General features: G+C 36.7%; 2 protein-coding genes and 1 pseudogene across 10 annotated transcripts in view; all 3 read left to right on the forward strand.

Annotated features, from left to right (window-relative positions):
* Nucleotides 1–14,533, forward strand: part of LOC18436336 (Nucleotide/sugar transporter family protein) — a 39,802-nt gene extending 25,269 nt beyond the window's left edge. For 2 of the 6 annotated variants that reach the window (XM_088865684.1, XM_088865707.1), the window contains exon 12: nt 7,265–7,763. The gene's annotated coding sequence lies outside the window, so the exon portion shown is untranslated. Of the gene's footprint in view, nt 1–6,543; nt 6,566–6,866; nt 7,764–7,823; nt 7,882–14,418 lie in introns of those variants that run through there. The other 4 variants (XM_088865690.1, XM_088865696.1, XM_088865687.1 and 1 more) reach the window with 4 other exon arrangements.
* Nucleotides 4,733–5,837, forward strand: LOC148783836 (uncharacterized; annotated as a pseudogene).
* Nucleotides 11,006–16,398, forward strand: LOC18425627 (Peroxisomal membrane 22 kDa (Mpv17/PMP22) family protein). 4 transcript variants are annotated; one of them, XR_016054878.1, is made up of 6 exons: nt 11,006–11,282; nt 14,419–14,562; nt 14,788–14,920; nt 15,108–15,147; nt 15,891–16,032; nt 16,155–16,398. XR_016054878.1 is itself a non-coding variant. In XM_088865737.1 (5 exons), the coding sequence occupies exons 1-5, from the start codon at nt 11,022–11,024 to the stop codon at nt 16,265–16,267; spliced, it is 678 nt and encodes a 225-aa protein (XP_088721863.1). In that variant the 5' UTR covers nt 11,006–11,021; the 3' UTR covers nt 16,268–16,398. The 4 variants fall into 4 exon arrangements, 1 of the variants encoding a protein (XP_088721863.1); XR_016054875.1 differs by having other exon boundaries at nt 16,168–16,398; XR_002279514.2 differs by having other exon boundaries at nt 14,788–15,147; nt 16,168–16,398.
* Nucleotides 16,399–18,862: the final 2,464 nt, after the last annotated feature.

Below are 18,862 nucleotides of genomic sequence, written 5' to 3' on the forward strand. Positions count from 1 at the left end.
ATTTGAATCTGAGAGGCTTTTGACTTTACTGATGTGACTTCTTGTAGAAGCAATTTACCAAAAATGTAGGCATTAATCCCAAAGACACTTTTGATGAACTTTTTGAAATTGAGCAACCATAATAACTCACTAAGCATCCAAATAGGTTGGAATTTTCTGCATTCTGCGTGCCAAAAAAGATAAAATCTATAAGTCTTTGTCTTGGTCTGATAAATAATTGCAAACAACTCATAGTCTTAATTCAATTGGAATCCACATTTGCATAAATGCCTCTCTTTATTCCTAATTTGAATGATTTTGTCAAATTCCAATTGAAGGTTATGAACTTGCAATGCTTAATTGAATTTGATGAATTAAAGCATATCTCCAAATCCATACATGGCGCCCACAGGGTGATGCAGATAAAAATTAGGAAAAATTCATAATTATAATTTTATTATTCTTTGAATTTATCTTTTTAGGAATGGGTAGCATGAGGTTTTAGGAAAAGTAAATCTTGGTGTAAGTTGGTTTTTTTTTAGCTTATCTTAGATTTAGTGAGAGATTTAAGGTGATTTAAATATGGGAAGGATATGGGGAGTATGTAAAGATTGGGGAGTTTCCTTGATTCAAGGGACTCTACGTGATGGGTAGAGAGACACGTGAGGAAAGAAAGAAAAAAGGGAGATGAAGAGAGAGAAAATAGGGAGGGAGAGGAAACATGTGGAAGAGAGTTAATTTTTTGGTTCTTTTATTTATTTAATTATTTATTTTTTTCAAAGTTTATTTTAAGGGAGATGTTCCTTTATTGTAAAAGATCAGAGAATGATCAAAGAATGAGAATTGACTAAATTTGGTCTTGTGAAAAGATCGTTTTTTGGGGTGGATTCCCTTGCAGACCTTGAGAGGGTATGTTTTTCGTTGGGGTTGGATTCCCTTGCTGACTTTGAGAGATAGTATAATTGTTGGGTTTATGTGGCCTTTAAAGGCCTTATGAGAGATTGTATAAAACATTTTCAATAAATGAAGCATAAACTCAATGGGAATGTGGTCTTTTTGTAGACCATACTAGGCAAATGTTATTTTGCTGATACTCGGTCTAGGCTCTACGAGCTAGACCAGCCTAGGTTGATACCTGGGCATAGGGGTCTAACCGAGAAGGGTTTAGTGGGTTAACCCTTGATGAGGTCGGTGTATACCTGGATGAGTGCTGAGGGATTGTGTAGCCCTTTTGTGTGATGAATAGCTTTTAGAGACAGGGCTAAAACCTCATCGTTATATCATCACACGACATGTACATAGATATCCGTTTTGATATTCATCAATGAGGGTGAAATGTGTACATGTGCGAGAGATTACCCCTATGCAACACAGTCCTGGTTGCATAATGGTTTGGATGATCATATTTTTGTCTCTAGTGGAGAACCGGAATCCATAAACTGGGATTGCGTCTTTTAGTCTATTGGTTGACTTTGGTGGTCCAATCATGAACCCTTACAGTAGACTGTGGGTCATGGGAACTGTTGGGTCAGTTTGAGAAAGCTACACGGATCGTGATTCGCAGTTGAAGGTGCAGGGCTCCCATGTATTGATAATTTCCTAAATCTAACGGATCCAATTCCCATCAAAATTAATTAATTTTATGTTATGTGATTTTTAGAATGTTTATTTGAATTTTTGTGAATCTTCTGATATTTTATTTTTGTCATTTGGATATATAAATTAAGAGAAATTAATTTTCCAATGTTTTAAATAAAATATAAGATTTAAAAATTTTATATATAAAATAAAATATTTTCTAAAAATATATGTGACCTCCATAAAATATAGGGTCCAAAATTTGAAAACATGTGGATTGGGTGGGGCTCAAGGTGGCCACCAAAAGGGTGGCACAGCCCCACTCATTTGCGTATTCTTCTTGGGAAGAATATTTATCGTTTTGGCTGGCTTATCTTTTTAAGTATAGGCAACTTATGTGATAAGGTTGATTATTTTAGATATTTACTAAATCTTTGTATTAAGATTGGTTTATCCAATAATTAATGATTGGATATATTAAATTATAAACTTTTCTTATTCGATGAGAATAGATTTAGGGAAGGGAGGATAACATTGTAGCTCATCTATTTGAATCTTGATGGTGGATCAAGGAGATGGATGGCTCAAAACCCTCACTCCATAGGTCTCCCTATATCGACAGTTGAGATTTGACTCTACGAATTAAGACAAAATCTATGGCATAGAAAATATAAAAGGAGGTCTCCCCTCATAAAATTGCCTACATATTTTATTTTCTCTTTAAGAATTCTTTCTCCCTACCCAAAATTTAGCTCTCTAGATTCCCAAAAGGGGAGGCACGGCCCAATTTTTTCTCTCTCCAAGTTGTTTTGGGTGGCATGCCCCAATTTTTTATCTCCCTCCAAGTTGTTCTGGGTGGTTGGTACGCATAAGCCTACGTGGTGTCTTTTTTTGTGGGTGGCAAAGGGGTGGAACCCCTTGTTAGTAGATCTCTCCTTTTGATATCCATCTCTCATCTCTCTAAAATCAAGCTAAGAGGTTTGATCAAGATTAAGCCATTGCGTGGATTTTTGCCATAGTAGGAGTGGATTTTTGCCATAGTAAGGAAATCAACATACCGATCATAGATCCTGAGCACCACCGAGCACCATTGGAAGCACCACCAAGCACCATTGGAAGGAGGAGACTCGGGGTGGGGTGTACTAAGCCCGGTTGAGGTAATCTCCGGCAATTTTACATTTTTTAAATATTTATTTATGTTTTGGTCTTCTCTTCCTATAAAGCAATAAAGTCTAGTTTTTCCCATAAAGCAATAAATTCTAGTTTTTTTTGTTGAATAAAGAATTGTATTTGAAGAGGTAGCAATTGAGAACCAATTTTATATTATTTTATTTATTTCAAGAGTGGTTTGATTGTAATTGGACATTGTAAGTGATCTTGTCGGTGTAGGAATAAAGAATATTTTTTAAATATATACACCGTTCTTTATCATAAAGTCCTTTCAATAATCTCTCACCCTTTGTTTTATTTTTATTATAATTTTTTTTTCTCCCTGCATCAGTTGGTATTAGAGTCCTAAGATCCATATAGAGAGCTTTGAGATCCGTGATCTAATTATGGAAGATGTTCGAAGAGAAGTTCGTGACATCAATGAGCGGTTGCAGCAATTGGATCAAAGATTTGATATAGACTCAAAGAAGGCCTAGTAGAGCGCATTAGCGAAGTAGTAGAATAAGGTCTACGAGATTTATTTCATAGATTGCAATCGGAACAAGAGGAAGAAGAATATGAAGAGGTGGATCTTGATACAAAAGGAGACACTGATGTGCAAGAAATTTTGAATATCAATTGTGATGAAAACGAAGAAATTTTGAAAATCAAATATGAAAAAGAGGATATGTGTGATGCAATATTCAAAATCCAACCCTGTCAGTCTAAAGGAGAAATCAAGATGGACATTGAGATTTCAGTGTTCTACTTCGACATAAGCACAAAGCCTTTGATGAATGAGTCAGAAATTGAAGAAAAAATACTAAGGAGAATGGTGATACTTCATCACCAATTAGTAGAGAGTGATTGTGTCATACCCTAAGTTTTATAACACACTAAAATTCATTCTTATTTTAAGCTATGAAATAGACTTTGTATAAATTTGAAAGTTTTTTAATGGAGAATTTGTTTTTGGAGCAATATATAGTAAAAATTTTCGAATTTGTTTTGCTTTAAGAATAGACTATCACATCTCAGGAATTTTAGAGTTATAAAACTTGGGGTGTGACAGATTGGCTTCAAGCTTGAGGTCGAGCTTCTTCCGACCCGTTGAGAATGAGGTCGAGTTGCTCCTGATCCGGTGAGAATGATGCAGATGAAAATTAGGAAAAATTCAGAATTGTAATTTTATTATTTTTTGAATTTATCTTTTTAGGAATGGGTAGCATGAGTTTTTAGGAAAGGTAAATCTTGGTGTGAGTTGGTTTTTTTTAAGCTTATCTTAGATTTACTGAGAGATTTAATGGGATTTAGATATAAGAAGGATATGGGGAGTACACAAAGCTAGGGGAGTTTCCTTGATTCAAGGGACTCCACATGACGGGTAGAGCACGTGAGGAAAGAGAGAACATAGGGAGATAAAGAGAGAAAAAATAGGGAGGGAGAGGAAAACATGGAAGAGAGAGAGAGAGTTAATTTTGTTTTGTTCTCAGGCTTAGTTTATTTTTCAATAAAGTCTCGTGCTTAGCACGAGCAGCTGTTGTTTAGGTAGTATTGTTCACTTGTATTTAGGAGTCTGTTGCTTAATGTTAGGAGTTGTGGTAGACGGTTTCTAATGGGGTCTCCATGATACGTGTGGGTAGTTGTCGTAATGGGTCACATTCCTGTTATATAGGGATTGTGGATAGAATAATCAGGGAGGTGGTAGAGGGTTAGTAGGGGGCTATAAATATCTCATTGTAATGGGGAGAAAGGGGATAATTATCAATATCTTGTGCCCGTGCCCAGCACTTCAGGTGGTTTAGTTTCCCTCAAAGAAACTACTAATTGTCTCTCTCGTAAATCTCTTTTTATACTCTATCTTGGGTAAAACGTTCCTCCCAAAATAGGTAAAAGTAAGAACAAAGGGGTGTCTCGCGAGTTAAGATATCTAGCCCAGGATTTTGATGTAAACACTTTGAACAAACAACAACGTCAAACTCGCTTAGCAAGTCGAGCCCATAACAATTTGGTATCAGAGCCAAGCATGGCGGATCAACGCATTGAACGTTTGGAGTCCGAGATAGGAAGCTTGAAGGCAGATCAGGAGCGAAGCTTCAAGGACATGCTGGACTCCATACAACAGATGTTCGCTGCGATCAATGCCCGCCTTGATCAAGCGAGGAACAACCGCGAAAATGGTGAATCTTCCCACACAGGGAAGACACATATGGGACCATTTCCGAATGGCAGTTCGGGGTCCGTTGGAACCTACCTTCCGGGAATGGTCAAGTTGGACTTTCCCAAGTTCAATGGGGAAGAAGACCCCACTAGTTGGGTATGTAGAGCCAACCAGTTCTTCGAATTTCATCATACATCGGAAGAGGATTGAGTTCCCCTTGCGTCATTCAACTTAGAAGGTGATGCTCAGCTGTGGTATTAGCTGACAAAGGAAGAGAGTGGGATTGCCTCTTGGGATGACTTCAAAAGGAGCCTCCATGCACATTACGGCCCAACCCAATTCCAGGATTTTTTTGGTGATCTCACAAAGCTGTAGTAAACTGGGTCTGTATGAGAATATTAGACTCAATTTGAGCGTCTGTTGATACGGGCAGGACGATTAACACCATTACAGCAAGTGGGGTGTTTCATAAGCGGAGTCAAAGAAAGCATTAAGATGGATGTGCAGGCTTGTCAACCGGCAACTTTGACTGCGGCAATACGACTCGCCCGCCTTTATGAGCATCGCTAACTGAACACCAAGAAGGCAGTGCCTAACGAACCAAGGAAAATTGGCACCAACCAGTCCAGCTCGAGTGGGTCTTTCATGCCAATTAAAAGGCTGTCTCTAGCAGAACTCAGTGAACGGCGTGCAAAGGGACTTTGCTTCAATTGCAACGAAAAGTTTGGCCCTGGCCATCGTTGCAAGAAGCTATTCCTCATCGAAGGGAGCTGGCCAGACGAAGAAGAGGAGGCGGAGGCGAAGACAATCATGGCAGACAAGGTACCTGAAATCTCCCTCAACGTCATTTATGGGGCAAAGGCTCCATAGACCATATGTGTTCAAGGAAGTTTGGGCCAACAAAGGGTAACTTTTCTAATTGACTCTGTTAGTATGCATAATTTTTTGAATAATGCTATTGCACAGAAAATGGGCCTAAATCCTAGCAGTAAAGGAAAGTTTAAAGTGGCTGTTGCCAATGGTGAAAAGCTTTCTAGTTCTGGACGCTGCAAGGCTGTATGCATGATGCTGCAAGGAATCCCTCTGGTGGTGGATCTTTATCTGTTACCGTTGGAGGGTTGTGATGCGGTTCTCGGAGCGCAGTGGCTGAGCACGTTAGGCTCAATCACATGGGATTTTTCCAAATTATGGATGGCATTTACTTTGAATGGGAAAGAAGTCTCATTGCAAGGATTGAATGGCTATAAATATCTCATTGTAATGGGGAGAAAGGAGATAATTATCAATATCTTGTGCCCAGCACTTCGGGAGGTTTAGTTTCCCTCGAAGAAACTACTAATTGTCTCTCTTGTAAATCTGTTATTATACTCTATCTTGGGTAAAACGTTCCTCCCAAAATAGGTAAAGTAAGAACAAAGGGGTGTCTCACGAGTTGAGATATCTAGCTCAGGATTTTGACGTAAACATTTTGAACGAACAACAACGTCAAACTCACTCAGCAAGTCGAGCCCATAACAAATTTTTGTGGTTCTGTTATTTATTTAATTATTTATTTATGTCGAAGTTTATTTAAAGGGCGATGTCCCTTCATTGTAAAAGATCTGGGAATGATAGAATGAGAATTGAGTAAATTTGGTCATGTTAAAAGATCGTTTTTTGGGTGGATTCCCTTGCAGACCGTGAGAGAGGGTATATTCTCTCGTTGGGGGTGGATTCTGTTGCAGACCTTGAGAGAGGGTATAATCTCTCACCCTTTGTTTTATTTTTATTATAATAATTATTTTTCTCCCTGCATCACAGGGACTCAAGAACTCATGGTTTTATGTCAATTCTTTTTCTTTTCTCATAAACATTGATATGATCTATTGTAGATAAAATTTTCCTTTGATTCTATTTTGTTCGTTTGTTGTTGCAGTATTAGATTAGATTCATAAGTTCAATTGGGGTCGTATGTGGTATTATACTATGTTGTTGGTTAGTATTGTTTGTTTCATTTTAGGGTGGATAATATGGTGAAGCCTGCACAAGTATGTATGCAAGCTCTAACTCATTTCAATAGAGAAAGTGCTCTCTATATTGAACTCCATGCTGAGGTGTGTGCGCTGTAGCTGAGTGTTTGTTTATATGAGCTTTCACACAAATGATACCTTCATCTTCTTCAAAAAAATGCTACGGCTTGTATCCTCATGGGGGAAATATGCCCCTTGTCAATGGTGCTCATATTGCCCTCACACTGCACATTTAACATGAGAAATGCTTTTCGTACTTCATTAAACTCTTATCGCAGCTTCATTTCAGAAATAAATCTATTGTTTATGATCTTTGACCAGCACAATGCATTAGAGCCTCAACTTTAGGTCACTTAGCTTCCATATGTCTTCTATTCAATTTGTTCAGGAAGGATGAAGCAATTGACCATTTTGCTAGTGGGCTTAAAAGTAAGCTCTGGGTTTTGCACATACTCCTTACCTCGCAGGATGATTTTTAATCCGCAAGTGACACATACTTAAGGCATTTGGTCCCACGTTACAATTCTGGCGTTTTAAACAAGATGAGGCGAACCTTAGGATTCCATCAATTGTTTGCAGAGATGGGTAAAAGCTCATTGCTGTTGTTTGTCTCATGTTCAACAAGAGATCCATATTTTTGCCTCGCCAAGTGTATCTCCAATTCTCATTTAATGGGGAAATGTGTGTTCAATATATATGTGTTTAACTTCCCAAAAGATTTTTTCTCTTACTTTTTTTCGCTTCTTGGAGCATGATATTTGAGGGTGTCAAAAGTGCATCAAGTTGTATAAAAAAGTGTCAAAAGTGATATTTGAGGGTGTCATAATGACTTTCATTGTATCTTGGTTTGAAAATGAATATTCATGATTTTTTTTGAACTTTGCCAATTTTTTCTTAATATTTGTTAAAAGTGTGGATGCTTAAACATGCTGGCTTTTCTTTGGCAGAATGACTCCAATGATTAAAGTCATCTGCTTTATAGAATGCTCTGGGGTGAGTGAAAAATGGTAGGTTGCCCATGTCTTCTACTTTTTATTTACTTTTTTTTCACCAAGTTTACTGGAACACTTTGGAGCTATATATATATAGGGTGCGGTTTGTATAGAGCCTAGGTAAATTAGAGCATACCTTCAAATAGTGTCGAGAAATGTGGTTTCAATATTGAAAATCATTTTGATAGCCTTAAAATATATTTTTATTTTTATTTCTAAATTTTAAAGCTTCAAAAATAGTGTAGATCGATATATCTATGAAAACTTGAAAATCTTGAAAATTGACATTCAAAAAATGCATTACAAAATACGCTGTTTTCAAAACTTGAAATCCATTTTTTTATCATGTCTATGCATCTTGATGGCGAGAGGATCAATTTGAGGATATTTGGGCATCAAAACAATCTTTTCTAGTGAAATTTTTGAAGTAGGCTCTAATTTGATTGTTCAGAGCTTCGGCTCTATAAAAACTTTTCCATATATATATATATATATATATATATATATATAGTAATGATCCTACAAGCTCCTCATACATACATGAGGGCTGTATAAGACCCCACTCTATTGCCATCCGATCTCTTTTAGCATCTCGAGAAAAGATGTAGTGCCAAGTCATCGGTAAAAAGGCACCGGGTTAACTTGTAAATGTTAAGAAATTATTAGTTTATTTTATTATTTTTACATCGGTTGAGAGCTCTTCATACTTGGTGTTTTTGAGATTGGATGAAACAGTAGACGAGTATGGAGTAGTATTTCATTGATCTCTCTTTTTTCTTCTATTTTTGGGCTTGTTGTTTCTCTCTCTAGAATCGATGAAGCGAGTTTTGATAGAAGATAAAGTTAGGCTTTTTTTAGTGACAAGATTTTGGTAGAGAGAGCTGGTTGCGAAAGTAGCCGGTGTTTATTGGCCTGAATGCTTTTGGTTTCTCTTGCTATGATTTCTCTCACTAAAAAATGGAAGACTCAAGAGGATCACCAGGAAAACCACACTTTGGTCCACAAAAACTGTTGTATTTGAAAACCAGAGATGGACAATTTACGGTTGATCACCAGTTGGATCTAGTCTAAGCTCCCTCCCTCCCTCCGTCTCTTTGGTTTTGGCCCAACCTTCCCCTCCGAAACCCTAAAACCCTCTCTCTCTTTTCTTTTCCGACGCCCATCCTCCGAGAACCAACTTTTGTCTGTTTTAGTATCTTTTGGAGGGATGGAATGGACATCATTTCTCCTTTGCTCACGACGAGTTTCGGGAATTTGCCTTAAATGGATAGGAATTGAATTGAGAGAGAGAAGGGGAAGGCCCTGACCCACAATTAAGAAATACATGACTATGTACCATTTGGGTATTCTCATTCATTTGTTCAAAATTACGAGTACTTTTTCGAGGTTTTTTTTTTTTTTTTTCCAAGTTGCCTTCGTACTGCAATGTAAATAACCGATAAAGAGAAGGTTAATTTTGTTTCAAAATAAAAGAGTCTTCATCCGGTATTCGAAATACAAGACACACTACAAGACAGCTTTTTGATGCTCCCATAGAGCTAGAAAAAAGAATGGCCATCTGGAGAGAGAGAGAGGGTACTTCATGCCCATTGCCGCTATCAAAGAATCTGGAGGGGATCTAGAGAGAGAGAGAGAGGGGGGATACCTAATGCCCATTGCCGTTATCAAAGTCTGTGGAGGGGATCTCCAGAGAGATATTTACAAAGTTTATGCATTTTTTTCAAAATTATGTTAGTTTAGAAGATATTTACACGTGATAACAACATCAATCATAAAAAAAAAGCACAAAATTTTCATCAATCCTAAAATTTAAAAATAACGAATAAAATTCTTGCAACATGAAATTTATTAGCAATTATGAGATGTCATATCAGGTATTCCAAAAAAAAATAACTCTCAACAATAAGATTGTGAGACAAAAAAAAAATTATAGAGTAGATGATTGTGAAATTCAAATAAAATAACTACATACCTTTCAATAGCAAGGTTTTTCTTGAACAATCTCACTCTAAATCCGGCTCTATCATACCGCCATTGGCAGAGAAGGAAAATGCCAATTGTGATACAATCAATACAGACACTTTGAGGCATAGCAGTTCGCATACCCATTTGACTCAAAAATGACATCCAAAATTGAGATTTGAAGCCGCATTGTATACATAGATGGGCTCCAGATTTCCTGTCCTATCCTCCCTACACATTAGGCAAATATTGGATAAAATTTTTCCCCTCTTAATATGGTTGTTAATAATCAAGACTCTATTTTAGGCTGATTCTATTTTAGGCTGCCAACCAAATGAAAACTTGAACCTTATAAAGGATTGTGCAACTTGAGGTAAAGCCCACAGCCACGGTCATATAATACTTGTGACAAAGACCATCACCAGCGGTCATGGAATAATCGAGCGTAATCGATTTCACTGAAAACTGGCCATCACTTTCCACATCCCATACAATTTCATTCTCCACTCCCTTTGAGATATAAACCTTATTTAACTCTTCCATCAATGAACTGAATTGAGAAATAATAGTATCATCAATCCTATTATAGTGTAGGCACACATTTCACACCACCGATTCCCAATCAAGTGTGTATACTCTTTCTCCTAAAATGGTTGCCTAATCTTCTCTCAAATATGAGAATATATCATACAATTTCCATAACATTAGGGCCCTTTTTTATTTTTGCGACATATATCCAATCCTTAACTCTGGCTTAATAATATAGTATATTTATAGATATAGATACAATTAATAATGTAGTATATGTATAGATATAGATACAGATACAGATAAGGACACGGTTTCTAAGCGTATGGTAGAAATGCGGGATGGGCAATAAAGGTATTTTTTAAATATAATTTCATCCTAAATTTTAGAGACTATATAATCTTTAACATGGAGATCATGAATACGATTTTTTTTTTTGAAAACTAATAATAATAATATATTGAGAAAATATTTAAACCATTAGTTACACTTATTTTTAGATGGACCACTTATTCGAGAGGAGGGTTGTAATAGCCAAATAAAGAGTCTTAATTTTGCCAGGTTCATGCAGGGACTCGAACTCCATTGAATCATCAGACTTCAAATTCTAATATTGAGATAGAGAGAGAGAGAGAGAGAGAGAGAGAGAGAGAGAGAGAGAGAATGGGTTCTCTGGGGATTGGAGGTGGGTTTGGGTGGAAATATCATTTTGGAAGGAAACATGGACACCCAAGAAGAGCAAAGGCTTGTGAATCAGGAGATGGTGAGTCCACCCTTAAAGGAAATGGTGATTGGAATTTCAAATTCCCATTGAAACCAGCTCTTACTGCGGCCTCTCTCGCTCTTACTGGTGATACCATTGCCCAGATTACCCGCCCAACAACTCCAACAACCTCAACTCAACAGCCCCATCTCACAAAAAAGGTTGCACATTTTCCATTTCTGCTTTTCTATCCATTATTTGTTTTAATCTTTGTTCCTTTACAGTTTTTTCTCTTTCATTTTTCATTTTTACGAGCTTTTTTTTTTTTAATAGTTAAGTGTGTGTTTTTCTCCGAATTTTGATGCTCCGATTTTATGGAAAACGGTTCTGAGTCTGATATGATCTGTTGTTACTAATTTTGGGGAAGCCTCACATTATTGGAATTACCCATTATTCTATTAGTTTGCATTTTGATCTCTCTCTAATGTGTGTGGTTCAGGTGGTTGTAAAATAATAAATTAGTAATGTAAGAAACATTTGATACAAATGGAATAAGCTATTCATTGATGCATTTGGGCCAATTCTGATATGGTTTTCTAACCTATGGGATTTCATTTGAAAAGCCAAAAGAAGAAGAAGAAGAAGAAGAGATAAAAATGAAAAATGGAACATTCAGCTCAGTTTCATTTTACAATATTGAAGTCAGTTTAGAAATTCTTGCTGGTCATTCTTGTAGCATTGTCAAGTTCTCTAGGGGGCTAGATGTAAATTTTCTTAGCCATAAGAGTAATCTATTTGAATGCACTTGGTGAGCTTGTAGACTGCTAGGTGATATCCATTTGGATAAGATTCCTGATTTAAAAACTTACAGCTTTAGTGTCATTAATACTTGAAAGACAAAAATGATATAATGTGTAATCGTTGATCATATGGATCTATCATCATCTGTTTCCAGGTGAATTGTTGCTATCTTCTTCTCTTGTTTTCATTCCTCTTCTTGATTTTGGTCTGCCTCTTTGTGACTATCAGGTTAATTTCTTATCTATGTTGTCTAGTTCCAGGTCTTCGAAATTGGCAGCATCTCCCTGCATTCCAGATGGACATTGAAATTTGAAAGTTGCTAATTTTACACCAAACAAACTAATAAACTATAAGGTTACGATGTTTGTATGCATCTAAGTAACTCTGGCTTGTGAAATTCAGTTCTTCTAAAGCACATTCCAGAGAAACATCAGCGGTCGATGAAGTGGATAAGTTCTAGTTTTCCTTTGTGCTCCTTTAACCTTAGGTTGTAGTGCTTGCCGATTGAAGCACTTAATTCTTTAGGTTGTAGTGCTTGCCGATTGAAGCGCTTAATTCTTTAAGCCAGAAGGTTTCTTTCCTTCTTTTCTTGTGTGGAATTGATCGAAGGTACTTTAGTTCTGTCTTCAATACAATAAAGTGCGTTTCTAGATAAAGATGTGGATGGTGGTATTATGTTTTAAGGCAGGAATCCATTATATGGGGCTTGTTTTCCCTACACAAATACTGCAAGTCCAGACTGAATATACTAGGCATTTCCCAATATTTGAAAAGTTTTCTCAAGATAAGAGCTTTAATTTTATGTATGATAACTAAGAATATGACTTGAATAGTCAAAACCACACTGCATATGCATAGGGATTGTGAGTAACCATTTGAATTCTTAATGAAGTGAATTATTAATAAGAAAATCTTAAAAGTAATTCAATTTAAATCTAAACTTTTACAGGAGTGAAATACTAACTAGAAACTTTTGAAAAGGAATCCAATTTAAATTCTTCTTATTTTGTGTGACCTTCTTCTTAAGTTTTATAAATTCATCTCATTTTGTGTGACCTTCTTCTTAAGTTTTATAAATTCATCTCATTTTGTGTGACCTTCTTCTTAAGTTTTATAAATGTTAATCATTCTTTTGGCAGTTCCTATATAAATTTGTCTTTATAAATGGTTCAAATATAATTCAACCAGAGGTTGAGATACACAGGCATATACATCGTGTTCTACTTATACCAGTGTTCATGCTGAGAACCCATCCATTCCTATATAAATAATTAGTGTGAGTTCTTTGCTTTATGTTATTCCAGTTTCTTTTTGTAACAGATGGATGCATTAGACAGTCCAATATCATATTTTCCTGTTTCTTTTCAACACTTAAATAGCAGCCTTATACTTTCATTATTTGTCTGCTTCTGACCCATGTTTCTTGACTTTTATGTCAACTATTTTCTTGTAATCAGAAAAGAGCTTTTCCATACTTCTGCATTGTGTGCTTATGCAAGCTTTACAATTTTTATCTTTTTAAAAATGTTTAAGTGGACACTGCTCTTAACTGAGTCAAGTTTGGCTCAAGCTACCATTGAGCTGGATCAACAAGCCATTTTAAATTACAGTAACTTTTACACTTTGCAAGGAGCTCTAGATATTTGTGCGTTGATCGGCAACTTGCTTCTTCCATGTTTCCAAAAAGCATAAAAAATAACTGAGAAAAAGTAATGATTTCCACACAAATTCTGGAAAGCTAAAATGCATGAATGATATAATATGAGATTAGGAAAAAGAAAGAAACTAGGAAATGAAACACAAAATAATAACTTCAGACATGCAAGTCATAATTTTTCACAGTTACAATCTTATGGTTCCTCTCATGTTTCGATTAAAGCAAGAAATAGTGGATTATGTGCTGCTTCATCTAGAGACATAGGAGTCCATAAAAGTATGGGATCTTTTTTTTATTCTCTCCTTTTTTGACATGTTAATGGGTATAGTAAGTAGGAATGGAAACCACAATGTCCCTTTGCGTCTCTGCCACCCTGAAGACCCAGGCCTCGGGCCCATTCCTTTCAAAAAACAAAGTTACTTTTTTGAAATTGAGTATTTTTGAGGTGCTATGGCTGGTTTTATATAAACAGAGGAAGGGGAGATAAATCTAAAAGGTTTAGAAACTTGAATAAGTTTGGGTATTACCGGCATGACGGTTACATTAAGCATGGAAACTTACAAAACTGAATTTTAGTAAACCGGCAGTAAATGATATTTAAATCAGTATATTTTCTTGTATCATTTACATGGTTTTGAACTCTTAAACTCTGTTTTGAAAAATTTGTTTTGGGTGAATGAAGCATTCTTTCAGGTATCCAACAAATGGTTGTAGGATATGCTTCTTTATTTGGATATGAAGCCTATTGTAACTTTCCATCTGCTGATTTAGTGGTTATTCAGTGACCCATTCTTCCGGTTTGTTTTCCAAGGTTTATTATTAATTTGCTAGTCTCAGTTACTTCAAATTTGTCATTATGGGAAAAATCTCTGTTTTAACTCTTGGGTGACTATGTTTAGGATGCAATATCAAATCATGATTGGCTTCGAGCACTCCGAATGGCCGCCTATGGGTTTCTTCTGTATGGTCCTGGATCACATGCATGGTACCAGTTGCTTGATAGCACTTTACCAAAGCAAACACTTGAAAACCTGACACTGAAGGTATGCTTGCTTTCTGAGATAGCACATGTACATCATTGCCAAGCTTTGTAGCTGAACTCAGTGAAGTAATTACTTCGCCATCCTTTTTTTTTTTTTTTCTGGAAATTTAGTGAAGTGATCGATGTTACAAATCGTATGAACTTTTTTTCTAATTAAATAAATACTGTAGTGGAGTGATCCATTTTACAAATCCTATTGAGTAAATTAGTTGAATTTGTGTTGCAGGTTATATTGAATCAGGTTGTTCTTGGTCCATGTGTGATTGCTGTAATTTTTGCATGGAATAACCTTTGGATTGGAAGGCTTTCAGAGCTCCCTAAAAAATATCAGAATGATGCGCTTCCTACACTCTTCAATGGTGGGATCTCTAAAGTAGCTTTGTTTGAAGCAGATCCAAACAAATATGCATACAACCAAACAAACATGCATTTATATGCACACATACATCTATACACACATGCACATACACACATAAGAACAATCTTCCCACACACACATAGATAACTTTCCCTAAGTCTAATGTTTTTGTTTTTGCCATATCCCAGGGTTTAAATTCTGGATCCCTGTCAGTGTGCTGAATTTTGGGTAAATCTTTCTGTCCTTGAAATCTGCTAGGTCTTTAAACAAAATGAAATTGACCGGCCTATTGTGTTCTTAGTTATTTAGATAATGAGGAAAATGCTCTGAATTTTCAGTCTACATACCTAGTAGCATTTTCTGTAGTTAACAAAACCACCATTTTCTTGCTGCAATCTTCACATTCTTTATATAGCATAAAACTGTCCACTTTTAAGAATTTGAGAGCAATTTCAGAAAGGGTGTTCTCTGGTCAATTAAGGAGGCTTTTGCAGTGTACTTTCAGAAAGGGTGTTCTCTGGTCAATTAAGGAGGCTTTTGCACCGTACTTGGCATTTCCCTTGTCATTATTTATGGGAAACTGATTCTCAAATATTACAAAATCTAGTCTGTATTTTTCTAATGGGAAAGTATGTAATAAGACTATTTATCCGTAGTACAAAAAGCGTAGAATCACCCTTAGCTGTCAGATGTGAAATCGAGCAGTTGGGGTGTCATTGACCATATGCATCATTCAAGAAAAATTTTCTTGAATTTTGTGAAAATACCCATTGCTGCCTTATTTCACATTTGACAGATTAGGATGATTGTAACCTACTAGTATCAAAGGTAATTGGTGTTTCCTAATTTGGGCACATCCTGAGTTTTACTATTATCAGTTTGTAGGGGGTTTGATAGAGGCACGCTTCTTTATTTCAGCAACTCATCATTTAAAGGGCAGAGATTTAGATAATACATATGAAAAATGGCAGGGTGGTTCCTCTTGAGGCTCGTGTGGCATTCATGTCAACCTGCTCCATATTTTGGAATTTTTACCTCTCATCCACCATGAGTAGGTAGCCGACATTAAATACTCACCATGGGGAAAGATCAACCCTTCTATTCAACAGAAACGTATGCGGTTACACTGCCCAACCTCCCAACCTCGTTTTTGCATTTCTTTGTTCCTCTTTTTTCTCTTTTTGGATAAATTGATTCTTAGGCAAATAGTTGTCTTAAGCTAACATTGTGAATAGCCTTCTACACCAGGACCAGCAGAAACATACATTGTTTGAGGAGGAGATGGTTCATTGGGCATCAAGTGTCGGGGTTACCATTGGTTTTCAAACCATTTTGCCATCTGAAATAATTGCTTTTGAGATTTGGATGCCAGTTTGTTGTGAAAGGAACTTGTGTGGACAAATAATGACTTGCCACTTCCTGTGGTCATGGCATTGGAAAGTATGTTACTTAAATGATTCATGGTAGTTCTTTTGCTTAGTGTATGTCATGTGCGTCTATCTATTTATGTAGAGAGAGAGAGAGAGAGAGAGAGAGAGAGAGAGAGAGAGAGAGAGGGAACCTCTGTTACAACATGCTCCAGCGCTATCATGGCCAACCAAAAGAATCATTGGGCTGGAGAATAATGTTCTTTTTGTATGACATAAGATTCTGATCTAGAGAGATCATTCGTTCATCTATTTCATAAAAAAAGCAGAAGAATTTAAGAAAGTTCTGGTCTTCCAGTATTTATCAATTTCTGGTTTCAACGGACGGTGCAAATTGAAAGGAATGCATCCATCAGGAATATGTGGACCATCAAACTAACCCTTGTAGTATATATATCTAGCAGCCTCTTTCACTGCATCTTTCTCGTTGCATTTGTGGCCATCAGCACAGGAAGCATGAGCAGTCTTCGCATAACCCCTGTAAATCAACAGGAAAACAATGGCCGTTTGCGTCGTTCTCACAATCATTCAAGCAGGCACCCTGTTCCTAGTTCTCTTCCCTACGAGCCTGTAATTGTTTATCAATGATTTCAATTTACTTGACTAATTTGTTTTGTGTAATTTGATTCTTTGTATGGTTTTTGTGCCATTCCTCCTTCGGCTTTCTGTGAAGTTATTTCATTCTCTGCTCTTCTTGATTGAGAAAACTTATTTTGGTCTAGGAGGTTAGAGATTGGCAAAATGATTGGGGATTGTATGAGGATAGAGTGAGGACAGGACCTTATGGCTTAACACGGTATGCATTCACGGTCTGTTTTTGTGCGAGAGAGAGAGAGAGAGAGAGAGAGAGAGAGAGAGAGAGAGAGAGAGGTCCTCCAACAAACTAAAATTTTTGAGTCCTGAGGCAGGTTTCCTACGAGGCCCCATTCACCACTATGGATCCTCATCCTGGATGATGATATCGTTAGAAATATGAACCCAATGCTACGCGAATTCGTTAACCAGTCACCCCCAGGAACAAGAGTACAATGGCACCTTGGCCCACCCTCACAAGAAGAAGAAAGCAACCTAACCGAAGAAGAGTTGAAAGAAGCCATGAAAAAGCTCACGAAGCAAACATATCTACCTTACAAAAGAAGTGGTAAGAGAGGGTTGTTCAAGGAGAAACTAGTTGCAGAGGAGCCAGAAAATTGTGCAGTGTGTTTGGAACAGTTTACTCCATACCAAGAGCTATTTGTTACCCCTTGCAACCACAGGTTTCACGAAGATTGCTTGGTACCATGGCTCAAGAGCCATGGTCAGTGTCCTGTGTGTCGGTTCGTGATATGTGAGATAAGCTCAAGACGTGTGAGCAGTGATGTGCATGGTGATATATATAACCTCTTGATGGCCATGGAGGAGGCATTCAACTGGCTGAGTCTCCGGTGCTGATTGCCTCCCTACTCTTCTACAATGTTACAGATCTTAGATATGTCTCTCTCCGTAGTGGCACTTCCTATTTGCCATGTCTCAAAATTGCATCTCATGATAAAGTTTGGAAGAGTATTAAGAGTATTAAGAATATGTTTTTGATCGTGCTGGATTCTGAAGGTGTACTCACCAAAACCAATAGCACTTTCATATACTATTGCACCAGGGGTATTTAACATTTCAAAGAATGTCACCATTTCATCCCTCCAAATTTTTTTAGAAGCTCATCACTCTAGAGAAAATACTTCACCAAATTTTATCACAAGGGAGTCCACCCAACAAAACAAACAACTGATGTTTGACACGGTTGACAGGAATGTCGATACTGTGATACGGCACTAATTCACACGAAACATGCAGGGTCCATCACAATTTGTTGACATGCGTCAAAATGTTCACATGCAACACAAAGATAGTTGTATGTTTTCTTGCAGAAAGCAGTAGTTAAGTTTCAAGCAATTTAGAAATGAAAAAGTATACAAAGAGACTATTTACTTTTAGTACAAAAAAGTCGCAACTATATTTGTCCATCAAATTTCAAATCAAATAGTTGTAGGAGTACCTGGGACTAAACTCAAAGTTCAACATAAAATTTCTTGAACTTTGTGAGATAACCTTAACCATCTAATTGGATATCTAATAGTTATGATTAATATAATATACCATCCTTTTAAACATCTAATTGGACATCTAATAGTTATGATTAATATAGTATACCATCCTCTTAAATATCATGCGTCTTTTGCAATTATTCTAAGAAATTAACCATTAATTAGTGGCATATAGCACATGGATGGCGGAGATTAACGCAGCCTGGGCAAGTATCAGATACCATGGTTACCCCAATGTTGTACCACAGGCTGCACACTGTTGCCTCCATAATATCATTTGTAAGCTTTCCTCAATCAAGACTCCTTTTGAAATTAAGGAAATCTATCAGATTGCATTTAAAAATTAAACTATTTAAGATCTAATTCGGTTTTTTTTTTCAATTTTAAGCCCAACGTCATCATGGATCATAAATAGGAATTGTTAAGAATTGTAGA

The sequence above is a fragment of the Amborella trichopoda genome, chromosome 1, assembly GCF_054954075.1.
Source record: "Amborella trichopoda isolate Santa Cruz 75 chromosome 1, AtrichopodaSantaCruz75HAP2 v2.0, whole genome shotgun sequence".
Taxonomy (NCBI): Eukaryota; Viridiplantae; Streptophyta; class Magnoliopsida; order Amborellales; family Amborellaceae; genus Amborella; species Amborella trichopoda.

Bases quoted from the DNA above. Each gene is read 5' to 3' on its own strand.
- LOC18425627 (XM_088865737.1), top strand. From the start codon at position 11,022: ATGGGTTCTCTGGGGATTGGAGGTGGGTTTGGGTGGAAATATCATTTT. The intron at 14,921-15,107 runs GTGGGATCTCTA...GCCATATCCCAG, and splicing joins GCTTCCTACACTCTTCAATG to GGTTTAAATTCTGGATCCCT. The intron at 15,148-16,167 runs GTAAATCTTTCT...CTTCTACACCAG, and splicing joins GTCAGTGTGCTGAATTTTGG to GACCAGCAGAAACATACATT.